We start from the raw sequence: 20,666 nt of genomic DNA, 5'->3' as shown, positions 1-20,666 counted from the left end.
GTATACAAATATTGTGTAAGTACACGAGCTTGTTAAGTAGATCCTCTTTTTGTTTCGGAAAAGCAAAAGTCAGCATACGAGAAGTGGAAGAAAAACAGCCTTTTTAATTGAGATCATACGCTATGAAAGGCAAAATAAAAATTTAAAAATCATAACAGCAGTATATTTTTATTTATTATAAATTATCTCCATCCATATATGACATCTTAATTTTAGCCCCTAAACTTATTTATCTAATTTTAGTCATAGAGTTATCAATTCCATATTTATGGTACTTATGTCCCATACTTTATTAGCTCTGTGAACGACTGACGACTGAACTTCACTATAGGATATAACGCTGAAACGCTAAAAAGATTTTAAAGAAACAAAATGGACGGAGCGTAGTGTTGAGTGTGTTAGCTATTCGACTAACCAAGCGACATTTTACACGATTTTGTAATTGAGTCTCAACATTAGTTACGTTAGTTAGCTAGTACTATTGGTGTGCTTTATTAAGTTTAATATAGACTTTCATTTTATGTAATTGTTTAAATCGGTCGCTTTGGGGTATGGTATCCATTTTGTGATCATTCGTGTTGTATGGAGCCTATTGTGAGTACAAATTTCTTTTTTTGCTATTCCGTAAGGATAATTCTTTCTTTGTTAACATATAAGTATTATTAAGAAGTATTATTGTAAGTACCTAATTACCTGTTTTAATATATCTCGATGTAGGTAACTATTAAATATGGCTGTGCCATTACGGTTCTAGTAAAATTTATGTAAGTATTTACTGTTGTTCTCATTATGTACATTACTATTGTTTATATTGTATTACCTTGTTGTTTTTAAACCTATATAACATATGTACTATATTTTTAAATTATAAATAACAAACAAAAATTGTCTAGTTTAATACTATAAACTATTGATGTTGAAGTAGGTTTACCAGTCTTATTGTGTGGTATTACTGAAATTATTTTCTCTTGCAACTGAAATGTGTTTTAAAGCTAAAAGGGAAAAGTTGTAGCGCTGTATGTTATTTGATCACCATAAGCGTATAGCTTTTCCCCTTAGTTTTATAAACAATAGCATCTGATGGTGATTGAAGGTGTCATCTTGTAATGGTAAGATTTCTAACAAGAGATTGACCAACAAAAATATATTAATTGTTGATATGATTTTTTAATTAATATATTAACACTGTTATAGTCTAATATTTCTATCCTTAACACAATAACATATGAATATTTGGTATTATAGGGAAGATCTCTTCAAAAGCACCAATGTATTAGAGTGGGCCAACCAAAACAGTTCTGTCTGAAAAAAATATTTATTTTCTTAAAGGTGGCATGTTTATGCACACTCATAAACACCTATAACCAATTGTAATTATAAAATTTATATATATAATATTTTGCATATAAGATTAATGTTTATTAGCTACATATTCTCCATTATTCTTTATAACCACTAGAATGTTTATTTTATAAGTAGCATATGTATAAGTAACAAGTGCTAATTCACACTATTGCTAGAATAACTTGTTAATAAACATCTTGATGTTTCAATTCAATAAATTGTCAAGACAATCAAGTTGAAAATTGGTTGAATTCTTTTAATTGTACTTCATAAATGCCATACATGGCCTATCATACCTATCCCCATAGGATAAGTGTTTGAATTTTGAACTTGTTTTCAAAATATATGGTACCCGGTCCATAACCAGAGTTCACATCCTGAGCCTACAATAATCAGCCAGGAGTTACCATGTAATCAAACAAAAAAATATTTAAAAGCCAAAGTTATAAAAGAAATGAGTATTTTATTAAGTTACAAACTATTATACATATATATTTCCTTGATTTTCAGATTAAAATGGGTGCTGTTAAATCCCTATGGGTACGTGAGCATATCATTATATTAATTCACTCTTAAGGAGTGATGGACTCATACAACTTATTTGGTGATGATGGCAGCGGTATGTTGGAAGAACTTACTGACCTTGGTGGTTCTGATAACTTTTCAAACCCTTCAAGTGGTGTAACTAGTGAAAACAAAGAGACTTCAGAGAATAGGTAAGTAAAAGTTTGTTGTGCATAGTAACTACACCTAATTGCGTATTTCATATTATTTTTAACCAATTTCTTTTTTAGTTACAGACAACCATATAGTTCTAACACCGTGGCTCAAGAAGGAACAGTGCAAAAACTGGCTTCGTTTGGCGGTGGAGGGTCGGGTGGGATTCCAAATAGCTCACAACCTGTGCCTAATCCTGGTGCCGTTCCCCCAACCCCAGACTATCATGAATACAGTGGATACCCTCCACGGCCCCGATTACCTCAACCACCTCATGGCCCCATACACCCTTCCCACCATGTTCACCCATCACATGCCTATCCAGGATATCACCCTGGACCTGATCCAATGTATTCAATGTCTGAACAAGGTAATTGTAATGTATTTAGGTCAAATGCAATTGGTACATAATCCTTTAGGTATTTTGTGAAAATGTTAAAGTGCCATAATTTTCAGGTATTGGGGACATGGGAGTTTGGTCTTCTGCACCAGGAGCAAACAGATATTCACCTATCACACCTGGATATAGACATAGTTATGAACATCAACAAAAAATGCACCAATATGCTCCTCAACAGGTAAACATATGTATACATATTTCTATTGAATGCTTGTTACACAGGCTTGCTTTTCATAATTCTACTGCCAGCCACTAGTATGTTAGTCTTATTATGTCAACATAAATCTTAAATTGAAATATAAATATTTTTTTGAAGGGAATAGGAGGTCTGCAACCTCAAAATAGTTCATATCTTCCAAGACAGCCACATTTTTCACAGACATCTCAGCAGCTGTATGGGCAACAACAGGTAACAAAAATTATTTATAAATCAGCCATGTTTCTATTATAAAAATGTAGTTTTTATAAAAAATCCTGGAATTAAAAGGTTTAAATGGATATGTTTTCTGACTTAAATTATGTTTAAACTTAATTGCTATAACTATCTTTATTTTTCAGAACTATCCCAACTATACACAAATGCACCCACCATCAGCTACAAGAATTAGCCAACATCCTACATATCATCAGCAAATTGATGTGAACTCACATCAGTATGGTTTACCACATGCTCAACAAGGACATGGCCCAATGTCTCAACATCAGAGTCATCAGAATATGTCATCACACTCCGGTCCGATTGGTGCAGCACTACAAAATCACCCCAGTTCACATTTGCATCATGCTCCAACATCTCTCCACCATCCTCGCCAACCTTTAGTACCATCTTCTGTTGGCCCGGGACACCCATCCCAAATGCCATATGGTACCTCCCATCACTCAGTTCCTATGAACTATCAACCCCATCAAGTGCAGCACCCACTCGATGTGAATGTATCCAATCAATACAGTTCCGTCAAACCTGGGCTTGAGACTGGTAGCCCACAGTATAGACCACCTTTTCCACAACTATCGCCACAAATGTCGCCTCGTGCACAAATATCTCCCAGGCAACAACCGCAATCACAACCTCAAGTGTCTCCACGTCCAGTTATGTCACCTGTAAAAGGTCCCAGCGCTTCGCCACATAGTGCTCGCGCTTTGGTACAGACGCCTGCTACATCTGGCCCTCCACCTGTATCTGGGTCCTACACTTCCCAAAACACACTTCAGGCTCTTGAACAAATGGTTTTGCCTCCAAGTGGCGATTACCCTTTCCAACGTAGCCAGGTTACTTCAGCAATAGGGCATAATGTTGCTTCAACATCGCAGTGGAGTCAAAATAAAATTACTTTACCAATGGGTAATATACCACCGTTAGACTCTTCAGATGCAAATATAAAGAATGTAGAAGCGTCAGCGATATCTGATGTCCCGAAAACAATTCCGTTTACAAAACCAAATGCTGATCCTAAGGAAGAAATAAATATTGGTGAAAAAGATAAAAAACCTGAAGATATAAATAGTTCTCAAATGTTTTTATCGTCAAATATAATACCGAATATGCCGCTTAATGTGACAATGCCAGCAAATATAGTAAAAACGACAACTGCCAATGTCACGATGCCGCACCTTTCGTCACCAGCAACAAATGAAAGTGATGACAGGAAAGATATTATAACACAAAATAAGCAATTGAATGATACTTTGAAACCAATAGGACATAATGTTATACAAACAGGAGAAGAACATAAAAGTGATGTGAATCCTCCTCTCTCAAATACAGGTGATGTTTCTCAAAAAGCAGACACTAAGCAGTTAAAACCTAATGATTCTTCCACTGAACAATTAAATCCCAATGATAATACACAAGCTCTATTGAATATGGAATCTACTAGTGATAAATCTAATACTGTACAACAACATTTAACTCCAACTGCACATTTATTAATTAAAACTGATAAAATGCCCAGTCAATTTGAAAATTCTTCACCATTATCTATTGATAGAAATAAGCCTTATCAAAGTAGTAACTATCCTAGTGTTCAGACAATGATGCCTCCAGGTTTAGCAAGCAGTATGGGTATGAGTGTCGCAAATAATTCCCCAATCAATGTTTCTGCAAGTTACCAAAGTGGCCATTCACCTGTAACCCAATCTGGCACTAATGTACAATCTAATCATACGGTTCAACTCAGTAATCTTTCTAATACGCTGACTTCATCTATACCCATACACAGTACAGCAGGTAATATCTCTTTACTACCACCATCTACAGGTCCTAATATTATGACAAGCATGCATAATGTTTCAGGAAATATTAATACTACTAACCAATCAACTGGACCTCCAAATGTGCAAGTGGGAATTCCAATTTCCGGATCAAATATTCTCACAAATTTGCCTCCACATATGCCTGGGAATCAAAGCAGTATGATTCCTCCAGGTCCCCAAAACATGAGCCCAAATGTCATTATGATGGGTTCCAATAACGCTCCACACCCATCTATGCAATCAATGTTTCCAACTTCCCATCATCAAGAAAGAGCAGCATTACAGCAACAAATACAAGAAATATATTGTCTACTTCCTTCAAATGAAAATCAGGAAAAAGTCCGGTGTCTACAGGAAAGGTTGTCAATGCTACAACAGCATGAGACTAATGATCGTTGCAGCGGGGGTCCTAATTGTATTTTGCAAAATCCTATTTATGGATCGAAAATGGTCGAAAGTCCTCAGGTTACTAGTACTACTGGGCGAGGTCGAGGAAAAGGCCCAACAAAACCTAGAAAACCTCGAGCGAAAAAAGATAAAACAGGTGGTTTAACACAATCCTTGGACCAATTACCCGTTTCAGAAGATTGCGTTACAGCTGGGACAGGTCTGCAAGGAAATATCGATATAGATCCTGAAATGGTTGAAGATGTATCTAACTTGGATAGTAGCATTATTTCCATTGATGAGTCAGGAAAGGTTAAGAAGGTAAGAGGTCCTAGAAAAAGTAAAGAAAGAAAACCACGCACTCCTAAAGAGCCAAAAGCTGATAAAGAAATGTGTGACAAGCCTGTTAAAGAACGAAAAAAGCGCGTACCTAAAGATCCCAATGCTCCGAAAAGAAAGCGTAATGTGAGAAAGGGTGTATCAGAAATACAAGCTGATACGACCACTGGAAACGACATTTTGGATAAAGATAACTTTGAAAGCAGCATGTCTGATTCAACTTTAATTAAAAACACATTAAATGAAAACACAAGTAATTTAACTTTAGATGATTCAAACGTTACAGATTTTGATGATATTCCAGTTTCTAAAATAGCCATAAAAGATTTGCTGGAAGAAGCTGAATCAAAAAAAGATGCTGAAAAAGATGATGATTTAGATTTTATGATAGGTAAAAAAAGAATGTCGAAGAAACGGGGATCTGTTGGCTCTAGCAGGAAAATGGCACCAAGAAGGACACCTTCTGGTAAAAGAAAAAGAAGGGGAGGTATTGTTCCAGATTCAGATGGCGAACCAGATGACTTAGCGTCGACACCCCCACCTTCCCCGCCTGCAGAAGGTGATGATAGCTTAAAAAGGCGATCAGCAAGGAATACGCAACGTAAAAAATACACTGATGATGTGATGTTAAGGTTATCTGATGACGAATTCTCTGCAATGGCGCCTCGACCAGACAGGGATTTTGACGACTCAAACCTTGATATAAAAGATTTTAATCGCCTAGACGGAACTCCAAAACCCAATTATATTTACGTTAACACTACTGATGAGGATTCTATGATAGTACAACATGTTTTAGCAAGCAGAATGGGTAAAAGAGAAATAAAACCTCAGCCCCAAGTTACTGAGCATGTGCCCAAAGCAAATGAAGATGATACCTTAGAAACAGTAGCACCAGTACAGATTGATAAACCTGTTGATGGTGAATTTAAAGAAGAACCTGAAGTTAAAACAGATGATAAATGTATAAATATTGAAACGGAAACTACAAAACCTGAATGTGAAAACATTGAAAACAAACAACAGGATCCAGAGATAAAAGACAAAAATAGTCCTGAAAATGAGGATGAGAAAAATGTTAAATCTATTATAGCTGATGTTGAGGAATATTATGTTAAGTACCGAAATTTCTCTTACCTTCACTGTGAATGGAAAACAGAAGAAGAGCTATATAAGGGAGACAAAAGAATATTTTCTAAAATCAAACGGTTTAAACAAAAACAAGCTCAGCAAATGAACATTTTTGAACTATTTGATGACGAACCATTTAACCCTGACTATGTTGAAGCGGAAAGAATTTTAGATATGTCAGAAAATCAAGACCCTGGCAGTAGTACAGTTGTAAAACATTATCTTGTCAAATGGAAAAGCTTACAATACGAAGATAGCACGTGGGAGCTGGAGGAAGATATAGATGTTGATAAAATATTACAATATAAAGTATTTAGTGAACTACCACCAAAGGAAAAATGGAAATTTAAGAAAAGACCTTCACCTGATCATTGGACTCAGTTAAAAGAATCTCCTTTATATAAAGGTGGTAATACCTTGAGACCCTACCAGCTTGAAGGCTTAAATTGGCTTCTATTCTCTTGGCACAATAACCGTAATTGTATTTTAGCTGATGAAATGGGTTTAGGTAAAACTATACAAAGTTTGACATTTGTTAACTCTGTTTGGGAATATGGTATTCGTGGACCATTCCTTATTATTGCTCCATTATCTACTATACCAAATTGGCAAAGAGAATTTGAAGGGTGGACAGATATGAATGTTATTGTTTACCACGGTTCTCAGCAGAGCAAAAGTATGATTCAAGAATATGAATTCTTTTATAAAAATGAAAATGGTGAACCTGTGAAAGAATTGACAAAGTTTAATGTCCTTATTACGACGTTTGAAATAATCGTTACTGATTTCCAAGAATTGAGATCATTTAATTGGAGAATATGTGTAATAGATGAAGCCCATAGACTTAAAAACCGAAATTGTAAACTATTGGAAGGCTTAAGACAGTTGCATTTAGAACATAGAGTACTACTTTCAGGAACACCGTTACAAAATAATGTCAATGAGTTATTTTCACTACTAAATTTCCTAGAACCATCACAATTTGCTAGTAGCGAAGCATTTTTGAGTGAATTCGGGCAACTTAAATCGGAATCGGAAGTCATAAAATTACAAGCTTTGTTAAAACCTATGATGCTGCGAAGATTAAAAGAAGATGTCGAAAAAACTTTAGCGCCCAAGGAAGAAACTATAATTGAAGTTGAATTAACTAATATTCAGAAAAAATACTACCGGGCTATTTTGGAACGTAACTTTAGTTTTCTGCAAAAAGGTATTGCCTCTGCAGCTAACATTCCTAACTTAATGAATACGATGATGGAACTTAGAAAATGTTGCATTCACCCTTACTTGCTTAATGGCGCTGAAGATCAAATTCAATTTGATTATAAACAAGCAAATGGTGAAGATAAAGAGGCCTATTACAAAGCCCTTATTCAGTCATCTGGTAAAATGGTTTTAGTCGATAAGCTGTTGCCCAAATTAAAGGCTGGTGGTCACAGAGTATTAATATTCAGTCAAATGGTACGATGTTTAGATATTTTAGAAGATTATTTACTGTACAGAAAATATCCTTTTGAACGCATTGATGGTCGTATAAGAGGCAATTTAAGGCAAGAAGCTATTGACAGATTTTCTAAACCTGATTCTGACCGTTTTGTCTTCTTACTGTGCACGAAGGCTGGCGGTTTAGGAATAAACTTAACTGCTGCTGACACTGTTATTATTTATGATAGTGATTGGAATCCACAAAATGACTTACAGGCTCAAGCACGTTGTCATCGAATTGGTCAGCAGAAAATGGTGAAAATCTATCGACTTCTTTGTCGGAATACATACGAAAGAGAAATGTTTGATAAAGCATCGCTAAAGTTGGGGTTAGATAAAGCTATTTTGCAAAGTATGAATACGTCGCAAGGAAAAGAAACTGGTTTAAGGCAATTGTCTAAAAAAGAAATTGAAGATTTGCTTAAAAAAGGTGCTTACGGTGCAGTTATGGATGAAGACAATGCCGGGGACAAATTTTGTGAAGAAGACATTGAAATGATTTTAGCGAGACGGACACAAGTCATTCAAATGGAATCGGAAAAGGGTTCTACATTCTCAAAGGCAAGTTTTGCTGCCAACGATCAGCGATCTGACATTGATATAAGGGACCCTGACTTTTGGAATAAATGGGCCAAAAAGGCTGAAATAGATACTACTGAAAAGAAAGAAGATGAAGACTTAATAGTCACTGAACCTCGAAAGAGGACCATTATTAAGAGGTATGGCCATGACGATGGGCCTATGGAAATGTCGGACATGGAAGTGACTCCTGATTCCGAAGATGATGAAGATGGTAATTTCCTTTTCTTTGATGATTAATTAATGTTTTCGAATAATTAACCTAAACCTGTTTTCTTTAATTTAGGTATAAGTCTAAGAAGTAAGCGAAAAAAGGAGAAATTTGGCCGAAAGGGCAGAAGGTATGCTAGTGACGACTATGTTCCGAGACATGAAGGCATTCCTATAGATGAAGAGGTCGTCTATGGATCATGGACAAGATCAGAATGCTTCAAAATAGAAAGAGGACTCCTCACGTTTGGGTAAAACAATATTGTCTGATAATTTTTTTATAAGTAATTCAGTCTAATAATATATAGAAGGACTTTTTTTTTATGAATTCCATATTAATTTTTGTTAATACTTGGTTTACATATTATTATTTTAGTACATAGTAATACAATGTTTTTTATTTTAGTACTGAATCTTTATCAATTCTATTTAATTAACCAACTTAGTCAAACTGCCAGTGACATTTAGTAAATACTTAATTTTAGGTGGGCAAGATGGGAGGAAATTATTGACAGAAATCAATTAAGAAAAGGTTGGACGTTACCTGTCATTGAAGATTGTGCAAGGATTATAGTGAGTATAACTGTAATTACGCTAAATCACTTTTTACCACTGTTTTCGATTACTTTTTACCACTGTTTTCGATTACTTTTTACCACTGTTTTCGATTACTTTTTACCACTGTTTTCGATTACTTTTTACCACTGTTTTCGATTACTTCAAACCACTTATGTGGTAACCTGATTATTTTAAATAAAACAATAAATTTGTCAGTTTTTGCCATCATAATCTGTTTTGAATACTTTGTTCACATGATGATTAGCCATGCTAATACCGAGGAAGTTTTGACTTTCGCTGAGTTAAATTATTCTACGATTCTGACTAAATATTTCGTCACACCAATATTAAGGAGTATTAGGAAAGTTAAGATTTTAACAAAATTAATAATTATAGGTACTTTTCTGTCTGCGACATTACAAAGGGGATGAAAAAATTCGTAATTTTATATGGGACTTGATAGAGCCATGTGAGAATGGCGAAGTGACCATTTCGAGGAACCACAGCGGCTTGCACAATCCGGTTCCCCGAGGCAGGAATGCCAAAAAGAAAAATAGACTTAAAGATATTCCTAAACAGAATGACCTTCAAAAATGGGAAGATCTCAATCATTGGAGTTCCCACGAAAAATATGACTGTGAAGCATACTTGGAAAGTAGTTATAAAAAACACTTGTTTAGGCATGCTAACAAGTAAGTTTCTTTATTGATACGAACATAACTAATCAAAAAATTACGATACAGTCGAGAAATAATAACTTTGTTTATAGGGTTCTCTTGAGAGTACGCATGATGTACTATATCAAGCACGAGGTGATCGGAGACTACGCTACACAAATAGAGAACGGTACTCATGCGAGGTATGATGAAATTTATATTTATCATCTTTATTAGTGAAGCCAATGCTAAAACAATACATTTTTGCTTCTGAAATGTCGATCTCTGAAACTATTCAAATTGTGAATTACTGCGCATTTCTTAAGGATAAAAGCCTCTTCTACATGTTTAGCTGATAGAAATAATTAGGTATAATAAATAAATATAAATCTCACTTCAACTTTTTTCTATAAATATAATTTTTTTTAAATATTCAGTGCTATGGGTATGAGAGTGCCGCGGGGAGTCGATAGCGCACCTCCTCGACTCTGGTGGGACACAGAGTGCGACGTTTCGTTGCTAGCGGGCACTTACAAGCATGGATACGAAAACTATCTCGCTATGAGATCAGACCCTCAACTATGTTTTGTTGAAAAATTGGGACCCCCTGATGATGCTGAGTGTACGGATATTAAGTAAGTTCTATGATTAACATTCTTGACACACTTTGGCAGTTTTCTCAGGTTCCTATCAAAGTCATTTGAAAAATCTTTTGTATAAAAACTAAATTTACTTAAAATTTTTTGAACTATGTTAGTTCATACATACAACAAATTAACTTTCTATTTTTCTTGATTTTTATTAATATTACATAGTTTTTTTCATATGTGGTTGTATATTAGTTATGTGATTTATAGGAGTGAAGAACGGAAAGTCCGTGGCAGCGTCGTAGGAGATGAAGATTGCACGGACGAAGTGTCAAGTGGCGCCGGCGCAGCATCCCCTGCCGCTTCGCCACGCCCCGAAGATGATTCGTCTCACCCCTGGCCATCCATGCAGGACCTCAATACCCGTCTTCGAAGACTTATTACGGCATACCAGAGGAATTATAAACGGGAGGAACTCAAGTTGCAGCAGAGAGCTAAGGTGAGATAATTACATTTAACTTACAATTTGTGTGTAATTTATATTTTTTGATTATTGACATAACAAAATAATATTTCTTTTTTACTTCTCTGTTTAACTCTACTTCTTACTAATGGCCATACATTGCTAGATGGAGCGACGCGAACGCATGGATCAGTTAGTTAGGGACGAAGTGTCACAATGGCGATGGAGCAGAGCTGATGAGGAGGCATTCAGACGCACTGTTGCCTCCTATGGTGTTGAATTCGATCCTGCGACAAAAAGCCTACGTTGGAATCGCTTTAGGTCGTTGGCCAGGTTGGATTCAAAAAGTGATGACGCACTAACGGACTATTTGAAAGCCTTCATGGCTATGTGCAAGAGGCAATGCGGACTTTCTGTCGGAGAAGCTGAATTACCGACCAGAGCAGATTTGAAAGCAGAACCAATCGGAGAAGAAAGAGCAATCGCTACATTGGAAAGGTAAGGAATAATTTCTCTTATTGTGCTCTTTATACAGATTACAATGCAACTAAAATAATATACGAGGCATTGGCATTTTAAATAACCGTTTTTTGATAAAATATAAAAAATAAATTTTATTATTGTGAACAAATTAAATGACGTTGAGTTCGCAAAACCGCCAGGTCGGTTTTCTTTTCATGTTAACTGTAATAATTCGTAGATTTTAATTATTTTATAAGTTAAAGCAAATTTAATAAATATCCATGCAAATTTAGAATCGATCTGCTCCGGGTATTGCGAGAGGAAGTGGCGCCACACCCTGCCCTAGAGTCTCGTCTTTCTCTTTGCGAACGCTCACTAGACACGCCTTCGTGGTGGCAACCAGCTCTTCATGACAAATACCTTGTACTTGGAGTGTGCAAGTAAGTTTGTTGAATACTATTGATAATATTATACTCGCTCTAAAAAAGAAAACAATCCTAGATTGTCTATTAATAAACCTGTGTATGTAGCACCCAACATTTAATAATAAATACTTGAACTAGTCCTATGCTAATTAAATTCACATTTTTCACAGTTTTCGTTTGGTCGTTAGTCTCTTTTCACGTTAATACATTCTGTGGCTCTTATAAGTTACTAACTTTTATTTGAACTATATTGTGTTAGAATAGACAAACACTGACTTCTTTGACTTTGGCAACTAAATAAATAGTATCTTGACATCCAAACACAGGACTTTTTTAACTGCTGCGTTTATAAATTTTTTTGTCAGAAAAGAAAAAGTAAACGGGATTTTTATTTTACAGACATGGATTAGGAGATACATTCACTAAACTGTTTTGTGATCCGAAAATGCCATTCGGGGATTCAGCTAGAAAATGGTACGCCAAATGTAAAACTACCAACAAAAGTGAACAGAGACAGAATTCAGACGATGAAGAAAAAGTATCCACTGATGCTGCCGAAACACGCTCGCTGCGACGTAGCAAGCGAACGACCAACGTTCCTGAACGTGACGAGGACGATATGGACGCCCTATCGGAACTAGAGACACTCGCAAAACTCGGCAGAATTGAGGAGCCCCTAACTCCAGAACAATGGTTTTCCGAAAGAGCCCTGGAAACCCGTCTCCACCACATAGCACATGCGGTACAGAACTGCGAATGGCCCGCCGCTTCGACCTCTAAAAATGAAGAAGTCCCAACTGATGAAGTGAGGCCTCAGAAAAGACACATCGCTATCGACGTCGAGACAGAACGCGCTAAGCTACATGCGCTCTTATCGTCACCACAAGCAGCGCATACGAATAGTCGTGAACACAGAAATGCGCCTCCTACTAATTTGATTGGAATGAGGGAAGGCGACGATGCCTCGAGTGATTCTAGTTCCCGAAGGTCGACGCCGGCTCCGCCTCCCGCCCATCAACGCGTTGCTCCTTCTCCGGCACCGTCGGTTCCACCATCACCCTCGACTTCGGCGCCGGTAGATCTGTCAGCGCCGTTGGACCTCAGTGAGGTTCAAGATTTCTCCATGGGCCGGAAAACACCACAGGACACACCGTCCACTGCACCACCTAGAAGCAGATTAGACGACACCCTAAGTAGACTCATGAAAAGGAAGAATGTGGTAAGTGCCCTTAAGAAGATATGTCGGTTACAAATTATTCAGAAACACTTAGAGACTTAACACTCGTTAACTACTCGACTTTAACATAAGGAGACATCTTCCTTATATTAAAGCCGATATATTTTAACGAAATAAAAAATTCCACTTGTTTCATGCATAGTCATGGCGTGTTTAATAATTATTGGTTCGATTCCAAGTGAAACAATAATTGTATGACAAGTTATAGTCCTTTAAGCAAAACCTGCTTTAAGAAAGGAACTTCAAAATACCATTGAAATAAACCTAAAAATTCTAGGAAACTTAAACTGAGAATAAATAAATTTGTACCTTAACATTTAACCTACAAATATTGGATAAGTACCTTATTTTTATGATTAATTTATTATGTATAATATTTCAGCCTGCACCTGAGCAAATTGTTGGAAAGGATAAGAAGAGAAAGAAACTGGATGAAATCGTTCTCGGCCTATCTGCAGCAAAAGGGCGGAGTTCCAGCACATCAAATAGCTCAGTGGAGCCTCCCCGTACTAAAACTGCGACCATTCTACCTGAAGTAACCGTGACTCCCGCCGCCCCTCCATCTACCTCTACGGCCCCGCCACAGAAACCATTCTCTGTGACAGTCACAAATGTCCCATCACCTCACACCTCATCGAAGGAATTATCATCATTTCTTCAGCAATCTTTGGAGCAAAGTAAAACTCCAAAAGCTGCACAGTCTATACAAACAAAACCATTTTCTCACGAGGCTAAAGTAAATAAGTGGCTTGCAGAACAAGCCAACGTTGACAATAGACGAAGGGGCGTTGCTCCGCGTTTGTCGCCCGAAGAACACGTCCCGGTAGTCCATAGAGTGACCGGGAAACGCCTTGTGGGTCATAAGGCTCCTCAATTGAAGCACTTGGCGCATTGGATTGCCGAAAATCCAATGTACGATATAGACTCTAAATGGACTGAAGGTATAAAAGAACATGTCAAATTACCTCAAGATGTACGAAGCCAGCGGCATTCCCCTATGCAAAGTGCACCGGTACCAGAACGGAAAAAAGGAAGACCTCCTACTCTAGATTCATCTTCTGCCAGTGTTCTCTCAAACACACATTTAAATCAAAATCTTGCCGGTCTCAACCCCGCCCTCTTGGCGAGTCTGTCTAGTCTTAGTGCTTTTGATCCTAAAACACTTGCGGCTACTCTATCCAACCTTACTGGTTTTGATCCAAAGTTATTATTAAATTCCTTTAGTGGAATGCCTAACTTATTGGGCAACATGGCTGGTGGAAATATATTTTCTAATTTAGCTGGCCTTGGATTGCCTGGCTTTCCATCACTTGATATGAATACTGTAAGTGGAAGTAGTAATGCAACAGATAGTAAATCTAGTAAAGCAAGGAAGCCAACGGAGTCTACGAGCACATCTTCTTCAAAATCATCAAGCTCTCAGTTTCCGTTTGTATTTTCAAACCCTAACATGTTATATCCACAGCTTGGATTGAATAGTTTGTCGCCATTTGGTGTGCATTCTGGTATGTCTTCACCATATGATGCACTTGGGCTTTTAGGGAGCAATTTAGCTGCAACATCGAGCAGTTCAAGTCTTCATAACACCAACCCGGGATCTCGTAGTTCCAAAACCACTACGCCCAGATCTTCAACAGTTGTTACACCAACTTCCACTTCACGGCAACAGAAAGTTTCGGACCGTGCACAGTCATCTAATTTGCCTCAAATACTATTACCTCCCGATCCATACTTATTAGAATCGATTTCTAAACAGTCAATGAATTTTGAGGCTTCAATGAAACATGATAAAAGAGCGCGGGAGTCTGACATACATGAAGCCGCAGCCACAGACTTGTCTAAAGTAGATAAAAAAAAGACACCTTATGATGCGTTACGTACTCATATGCCACCAGAATTTGCAGCAGTTCAAGAGAAATTATTAAAGGGTGATAAAAAAGATATTGATGTTAACAAAATGTTACTTGAACAAATGGCTTCCGGAGCTCTCAGTGCGAGCCTTGTCAGTTCTGTTGAATCAAAGAAAGGTAAAGAGGAAAAGGACTCTTTTGAAAAGTTATCAAAACAAGATTATATGACGCGACTAGCAGCGGAAGAGCCTAACATTTCGTCACCAAATAAAAGAGTGGTTGAAGATCTTAACACCGAACCAGAGAATTTAGCTTTACAACCAACAGCAAAAAAGCTTAAAGAAAGTCAAGATACTGCGACCTCTAGAAATAAACCATCTGAATCCTCTACACATGCAGCTGAAATGGATTTGGAAGATTTAATAGCACCTTCCACAGTGATTAAAACTGGAGTGAAAGCTAGCGATTTTGAAATGAATCGAGTCCCAGAAACATCAGCAAGCCATGGTCTAGAAAGAGAAGATAAACCACAACCCTTACATATAAGTCCAAATCGTAATGAAGAGAGTAATCAACCAATAGTTGACTGTTCAGCCAATAAATATGAAAATGAACGAAGAGACGACAATCACCCTGAGGATATTAACAATGGGTGTGAAAACTCAGATAACCGCAAGGGCAATAGAAAGAAAGCTCGAAAATCTTCTGAAGAATCTATTGGCGGTGCTCGACGTGAACTGAGATCGAGTTCCACCAGACAGTCATTTGACTCTAATAATTAAAATTAGTTCGACGTAAATGCTATGTAAATGTTGGTTAATCATAAAAAATATTACTTAAATAATCAGTAATGAAATAGGTATTATCATATTTGTTCGTAAACAGAATAATAATTCTGTTTCTTTTTTGTTTTTTTTTTGCATTATTGACGACGGCTGCGCAGAAATACCAGTTGGTAATTTTTATTCTGAATGTAGCTGAAAGTTTTGAAAGATATTTTTAAACACCTTATGAATTAACGAGATATAATATGCATTTCATGTATGCTGTCTGATTCAGCTACTGTAGATTTTATTCAGTCTTATGTAACTAAATTAATTAATTAGATGTGCATCAGTTCAATATCTGCGCGGCCTTGATTAACTGGCCAGACTAGTAGTAAACCATGGTATAAGTTAAAATCTTTCCTATCTCGAAGGAATCTATATTTATATTATTATAATCAATTAATTAGAAAATTTGATAGAATTTACATGCTTCAGCTTTTTGACATTTATTGATTTAGTATTTTACATCTTATGCTAAGGATAATAATTTTAATTTCTATTTAGGTAATATACCTAACGTAAGCAACTGAAATGTAGAATTAACTATATTTTTCTTTTGGTAAAGGTTATGAAGCACAGATCTCTTATATTTTATAGTAAAGTGAATTTTAGTATTCCTGATTTATCTCTACTACGTAATAGTATTGAGAAGTATAAAGCTTAAAGTACTATGCTGCCTCTTGCTTGATAAAATCGGGCCACTATTGCTTTGATAAGTAACCTACCTATAATCGCAATGACTACTCAACATCATGTTTTAAATATAATTCTATTATTTTTGTGTGTTGTTAAATATTTTATCACATTCATTTAATTTTTTTTATTTCTAGTGATTTGTATATTATTATATAGTTAAGAATGCAGTTGCATTAAATAAATTCTCAATAAAACTAAACTTTTATTTCCATATTGCTACTTGCTGATTAGATTTAAAAATGATCATGAAACAGATCCAGAAATCTGAGGCCTATAGAGGTTGTAGCGCCACTGATTTGTTTTAATTAGAGACATCACTAATTTTTTTTAATAATAAAAAATCATTTTATGTTCTGCTGCTTTCCTGAAGTATGCACTGCATCAATGTTATTTCTTACAATTCCTGTGAGCTATTGCTGAATGATCATTTTCAAAATTATAATTGATAAAAACCTATTTAAGAACTGTATTAGACAAGGCAAGCTAGTACAACGTGACGATTTTTACTAAACCATCCAGGCCCCCATCAAAAGAATTTGCCACGGGCCCCAGATGGTATAGTTACGCCACTAGTCTTAGCATTTTATGAATTTGTGTCCAAGTTCTAAGATCTCAATTATTTTCTAGATGCCCTCTGAAGTATTTCCGAACCAATTCGACTTAGGGTCCTTCAAGAAAAGAGCGTACCAATTCTTAAAAGGCTGGCAATGCACTCGCGAGCCCTCTGGCATTGAAAGTGTCCATGGGCAGCATGGGGTATCACTTAACCTCAGGTGAGCCTCCTGCCCGTTTGCCTCCTGTTCTATACAAAAAAAAATTCATACTATATACCGCCGATTGGAGTGTTGTTTTTGATACGTATGACCCAGACGGGGCCTTAAATGCTTTTTGTAGTATTCTTAATGAGGTCATTAATAATTGTGTTTCTAGAAAACAGTTAAAGCCTAGTAGATATAGTAATTATCGTAAATATTGCTATCCTGAATGGTAGGTATACTAAGGAAAGTGGTCTGCAGCTAAAAGCAAAATTATACAAGAAATATAAATGTACAAAATCTCCGAACGTGTACCGTGATTTTTCTGATCGTAGGGCACGGATTGAATTGAATATTAAGCTTCCGTTTGAATGTTATGAAGAGAGGATACAGTTAATGAACCTAAGTCTTTTTGGCATCATATAAGGACGCGGAATAGTAATTTTGCAAAAAATAGTGAGGTACTATCAGATACGGATTGTGCGGCTGAAATTTTACTCAGTCTAGAGAGACCGCATAGCTGAATGTGGAGAAGGCGATGGCAGTGGGTACCGTGAGCGGCTCATGTGCACGTATCTGAACTGACATCAGCGCAGGTAAGAGATGTGCTTGTCCGTCTAAAGTCGAAGCGCTCGACAGGCCCAGATGGCATACCAGCATATATTATGAGGGACTGCCGATCTATACTTGCTGAACATGTTTGTTCAATCTATGCCTAGACAACGGTTACTTTCCAGATTGCTGGAAAATCACAAGAGTTATTCCTATACCTAAAAGCGATGGAAAAGAATCTCTGTAGAAGCATAATATAATATACCGGTGGCTTGCACCAAAGCATTTTAAAACAAGTAGAACCGTACTTTTTAGACTTCCAGCGTGGCTTCAGACCCTTACGTAGTACTACCCGGATTACCGGACGCCGGATTGAAGGTAGATGCAGCAACTTTGATAATAGGAAAGCGTTTGACGTCGTGGACAATTACATACTGTTATCGAAGTTGGCCAGTATTGGATTCACTGCAAAACTATTACATTTTTTGGGAATCATCTGAGAGATCCCCAGCAGTATGTAGAGTACAAAAGGTGTCAGTCGGAACCATAGTACACTAAATCAGGAGTGAGTCAGGGTAGCAATCTAGGGCCATTGCTGTTTGCAATATAATAAAATATAAGACATGCTAGAAATCTTATTTTTGCAGACGATCTTAAATTACTCCTGTCAATCCAAGAGGTGGACGACTGTGAACGCTTGCAAGGAGAAATAGATGGAATATATGAGTGAGGGGAGCAATAAAAATAATCTCTAATTAAATATGTGCCATGGAGACATTTAGTCACGCAAAATTTATTTATTTATTACAAAAATACATACATTATCCTTACAGACTATGCCAATACGATAATGCCGAGAATCATTTAATAAAATATGATAAAGTGCATATATAACATTAAACACATAATATAACAATATTGCTACTGTAAATTCACTCTGCGAACATACTAATACGTCGATAGTGTCGGAAACAGCATTCAGTAGGCGGAACGTTCTGGATAACGGGGATCTGTACAACAGACTGGTTCTTGCCCTTGGCAAAAAACCTAGGCTTTCGCCGTCGCACATATCCCATAGGTACTAAGAAACCCAGTTCTTGAAGTACACTTAGGTTGCACACTAGACCCCTCAAGACTTTCAGTACGTAGTATGCCAACCGTAAGTCCCGTCTGGTTTCCAATTTATTGTACGTACCCCACCATTTCTAAGACAAATAATCTTGGGTACATTAAACGATAGTAGGGATTAGTCAGTTATAAAGGTGTCGTGTAAATTTATTATGTAATGCGCTCCAACGTAAGGCAGTATTTAACTTCTTGCAGAGCCCAAACAGACGAGTTACACTCCAACATACATCTAACCAGAGCGTTGTACAAGCTTGAGATGGCTTTAATATTAGTGAACGTTGTTGACCTTTGAAGCACAAATCCAATCCTTGCGTGTGCTTTCTTGCAAATGTCCAGTGCATGATTTCGGAACTTCAGTTGGGCATCCACTCGCACTCCAAGTCTCTTACTGACGTTTCCCGCTTAAGTATCACCCCTGATACGTTGTATTCATGTTGACGAGGCAATTTGGCGCGACTAAATGTCACCATGAAACATTTGTTAATATTTAATTAAGCTTATTTTTATGGCACAACTCATACTCCATCTATATCTCCTTGCAACCGTTCACAGTCGTCCACCCCTTCGATTGACAGGAGTAATTTTAGTTCGTCTGCAAAAAGAAGGCATCTAGAATGTCTTATTACTTCTGGTAAATCGTTCACCATTATTGCAAACAGCAATGGACCTAAATTACTGCCCTGACTCACGCCTGATCTAGTGTAGTATGGTTTCGACTAACATCCTTTGTACTCTACATACTGATGGCGATCTTCGAAGTTGCAACTCTTCTACGTGGAGTCTCGTACTACCACTAACACTCATATAGTCTGTATTCTGTTGTTACTTGTGTGTCAACTGTCAATGACCGTTCAAATCAAAATTAATAATATTAAAAATTGCTCACTTTAAGAAATAACAATACTGTTGAATGCTGATATTTTATTTTTATTATACAGAGTAATAAATTTATAGATATATTGGCCTCGTCCAAGATGAATTCAATATCTTGTCGGTCAACACTGCTTCTAAAAAACATTTCTTTTACGAAAAATTTTGGTGCAGTTCGTTGCATAACCAAGAAAGTTCAAGATGTCCCTACACATACAGGACAAGTAAAGCTTATTTATTAACTTCTCAAGCCATTGTAATTTTTGATATGATCCTAGCAATAATAAGTTATCTATGATTACAGAAATGGGACTCGGATGATTATCGCCTTGCTCGCTTTACTCTTGCTCCAAAACAAGTGAATACCAGTTGGGCAGTAAATCTCATAGCAGAGGTACCACCTAAGGAAGTTACAGAGAGGGTTGTTTGGTGTGATGGTGGCAGTGGACCAGAAGGGCATCCAAGAGTGTATATTAATGTGGTAATTGTTCAGATGAAACTATGAGATATTGATCTACCTATAAAACATTAGTAAATTATCATAATTTTTTTTAGGACAAGCCAGGGAATCATTCTTGTGGTTATTGTGGACTACGCTTTGTAAAGAAAGAGCACCATTAATTACTTTAAATATAGGTTATACTATTTATCTTTAGCTAGAGAAAATAAATGGTGATGTAGTAATACTTGTTTTATAATTTCATATTATATACACATTTATAATACTAAAAAATTACATAATTAAAAAGATGCTT

The 20,666-nt window shown here is 36.6% G+C and overlaps 2 protein-coding genes across 3 annotated transcripts; both read left to right on the top strand.

Moving 5' to 3' along the window:
• Positions 1-306: 306 nt before the first annotated feature.
• On the top strand, positions 307-15,990 carry LOC110998676 (chromodomain-helicase-DNA-binding protein 7). 2 transcript variants are annotated; one of them, XM_045631602.1, is made up of 17 exons: positions 307-594; positions 1,855-2,060; positions 2,139-2,431; positions 2,518-2,639; positions 2,778-2,870; positions 3,020-4,688; positions 4,755-8,849; positions 8,922-9,096; positions 9,331-9,418; positions 9,800-10,095; positions 10,173-10,262; positions 10,497-10,694; positions 10,917-11,145; positions 11,276-11,607; positions 11,865-12,011; positions 12,396-13,215; positions 13,616-15,990. In XM_045631602.1, the coding sequence occupies exons 2-17, from the start codon at positions 1,927-1,929 to the stop codon at positions 15,863-15,865; spliced, it is 11,031 nt and encodes a 3,676-aa protein (XP_045487558.1). In that variant the 5' UTR covers positions 307-594; positions 1,855-1,926; the 3' UTR covers positions 15,866-15,990. The 2 variants fall into 2 exon arrangements, with proteins under 2 accessions (XP_045487558.1, XP_022123122.2); XM_022267430.2 differs by having other exon boundaries at positions 3,020-8,849.
• A 3,924-nt stretch (positions 15,991-19,914) lies between these two features.
• Positions 19,915-20,597, top strand: LOC110998649 (probable NADH dehydrogenase [ubiquinone] iron-sulfur protein 6, mitochondrial). The gene is made up of 3 exons (XM_022267386.2): positions 19,915-20,135; positions 20,216-20,392; positions 20,467-20,597. The coding sequence occupies exons 1-3, from the start codon at positions 20,016-20,018 to the stop codon at positions 20,530-20,532; spliced, it is 363 nt and encodes a 120-aa protein (XP_022123078.2). The 5' UTR covers positions 19,915-20,015; the 3' UTR covers positions 20,533-20,597.
• Positions 20,598-20,666: the final 69 nt, after the last annotated feature.

This window comes from Pieris rapae, chromosome 16 (genome assembly GCF_905147795.1).
Source record: "Pieris rapae chromosome 16, ilPieRapa1.1, whole genome shotgun sequence".
Lineage (NCBI taxonomy): Eukaryota > Metazoa > Arthropoda > Insecta > Lepidoptera > Pieridae > Pieris > Pieris rapae.
The sequence above is the reverse complement of the archived record's forward strand: the minus strand, read 5'-3'. Positions and strand labels throughout refer to the sequence as shown.

Coding starts and splice junctions, on each gene's coding strand:
- LOC110998676 (XM_022267430.2), top strand. CDS start 1,927: ATGGACTCATACAACTTATTTGGTGATGATGGCAGCGGTATGTTGGAA. Junction 10,263..10,496: donor GAGAACGGTACTCATGCGAG/GTATGATGAAAT, acceptor TTAAATATTCAG/TGCTATGGGTATGAGAGTGC. Junction 13,216..13,615: donor TCATGAAAAGGAAGAATGTG/GTAAGTGCCCTT, acceptor ATAATATTTCAG/CCTGCACCTGAGCAAATTGT.
- LOC110998649 (XM_022267386.2), top strand. CDS start 20,016: ATGAATTCAATATCTTGTCGGTCAACACTGCTTCTAAAAAACATTTCT. Junction 20,136..20,215: donor TCCCTACACATACAGGACAA/GTAAAGCTTATT, acceptor CTATGATTACAG/AAATGGGACTCGGATGATTA. Junction 20,393..20,466: donor CAAGAGTGTATATTAATGTG/GTAATTGTTCAG, acceptor AATTTTTTTTAG/GACAAGCCAGGGAATCATTC.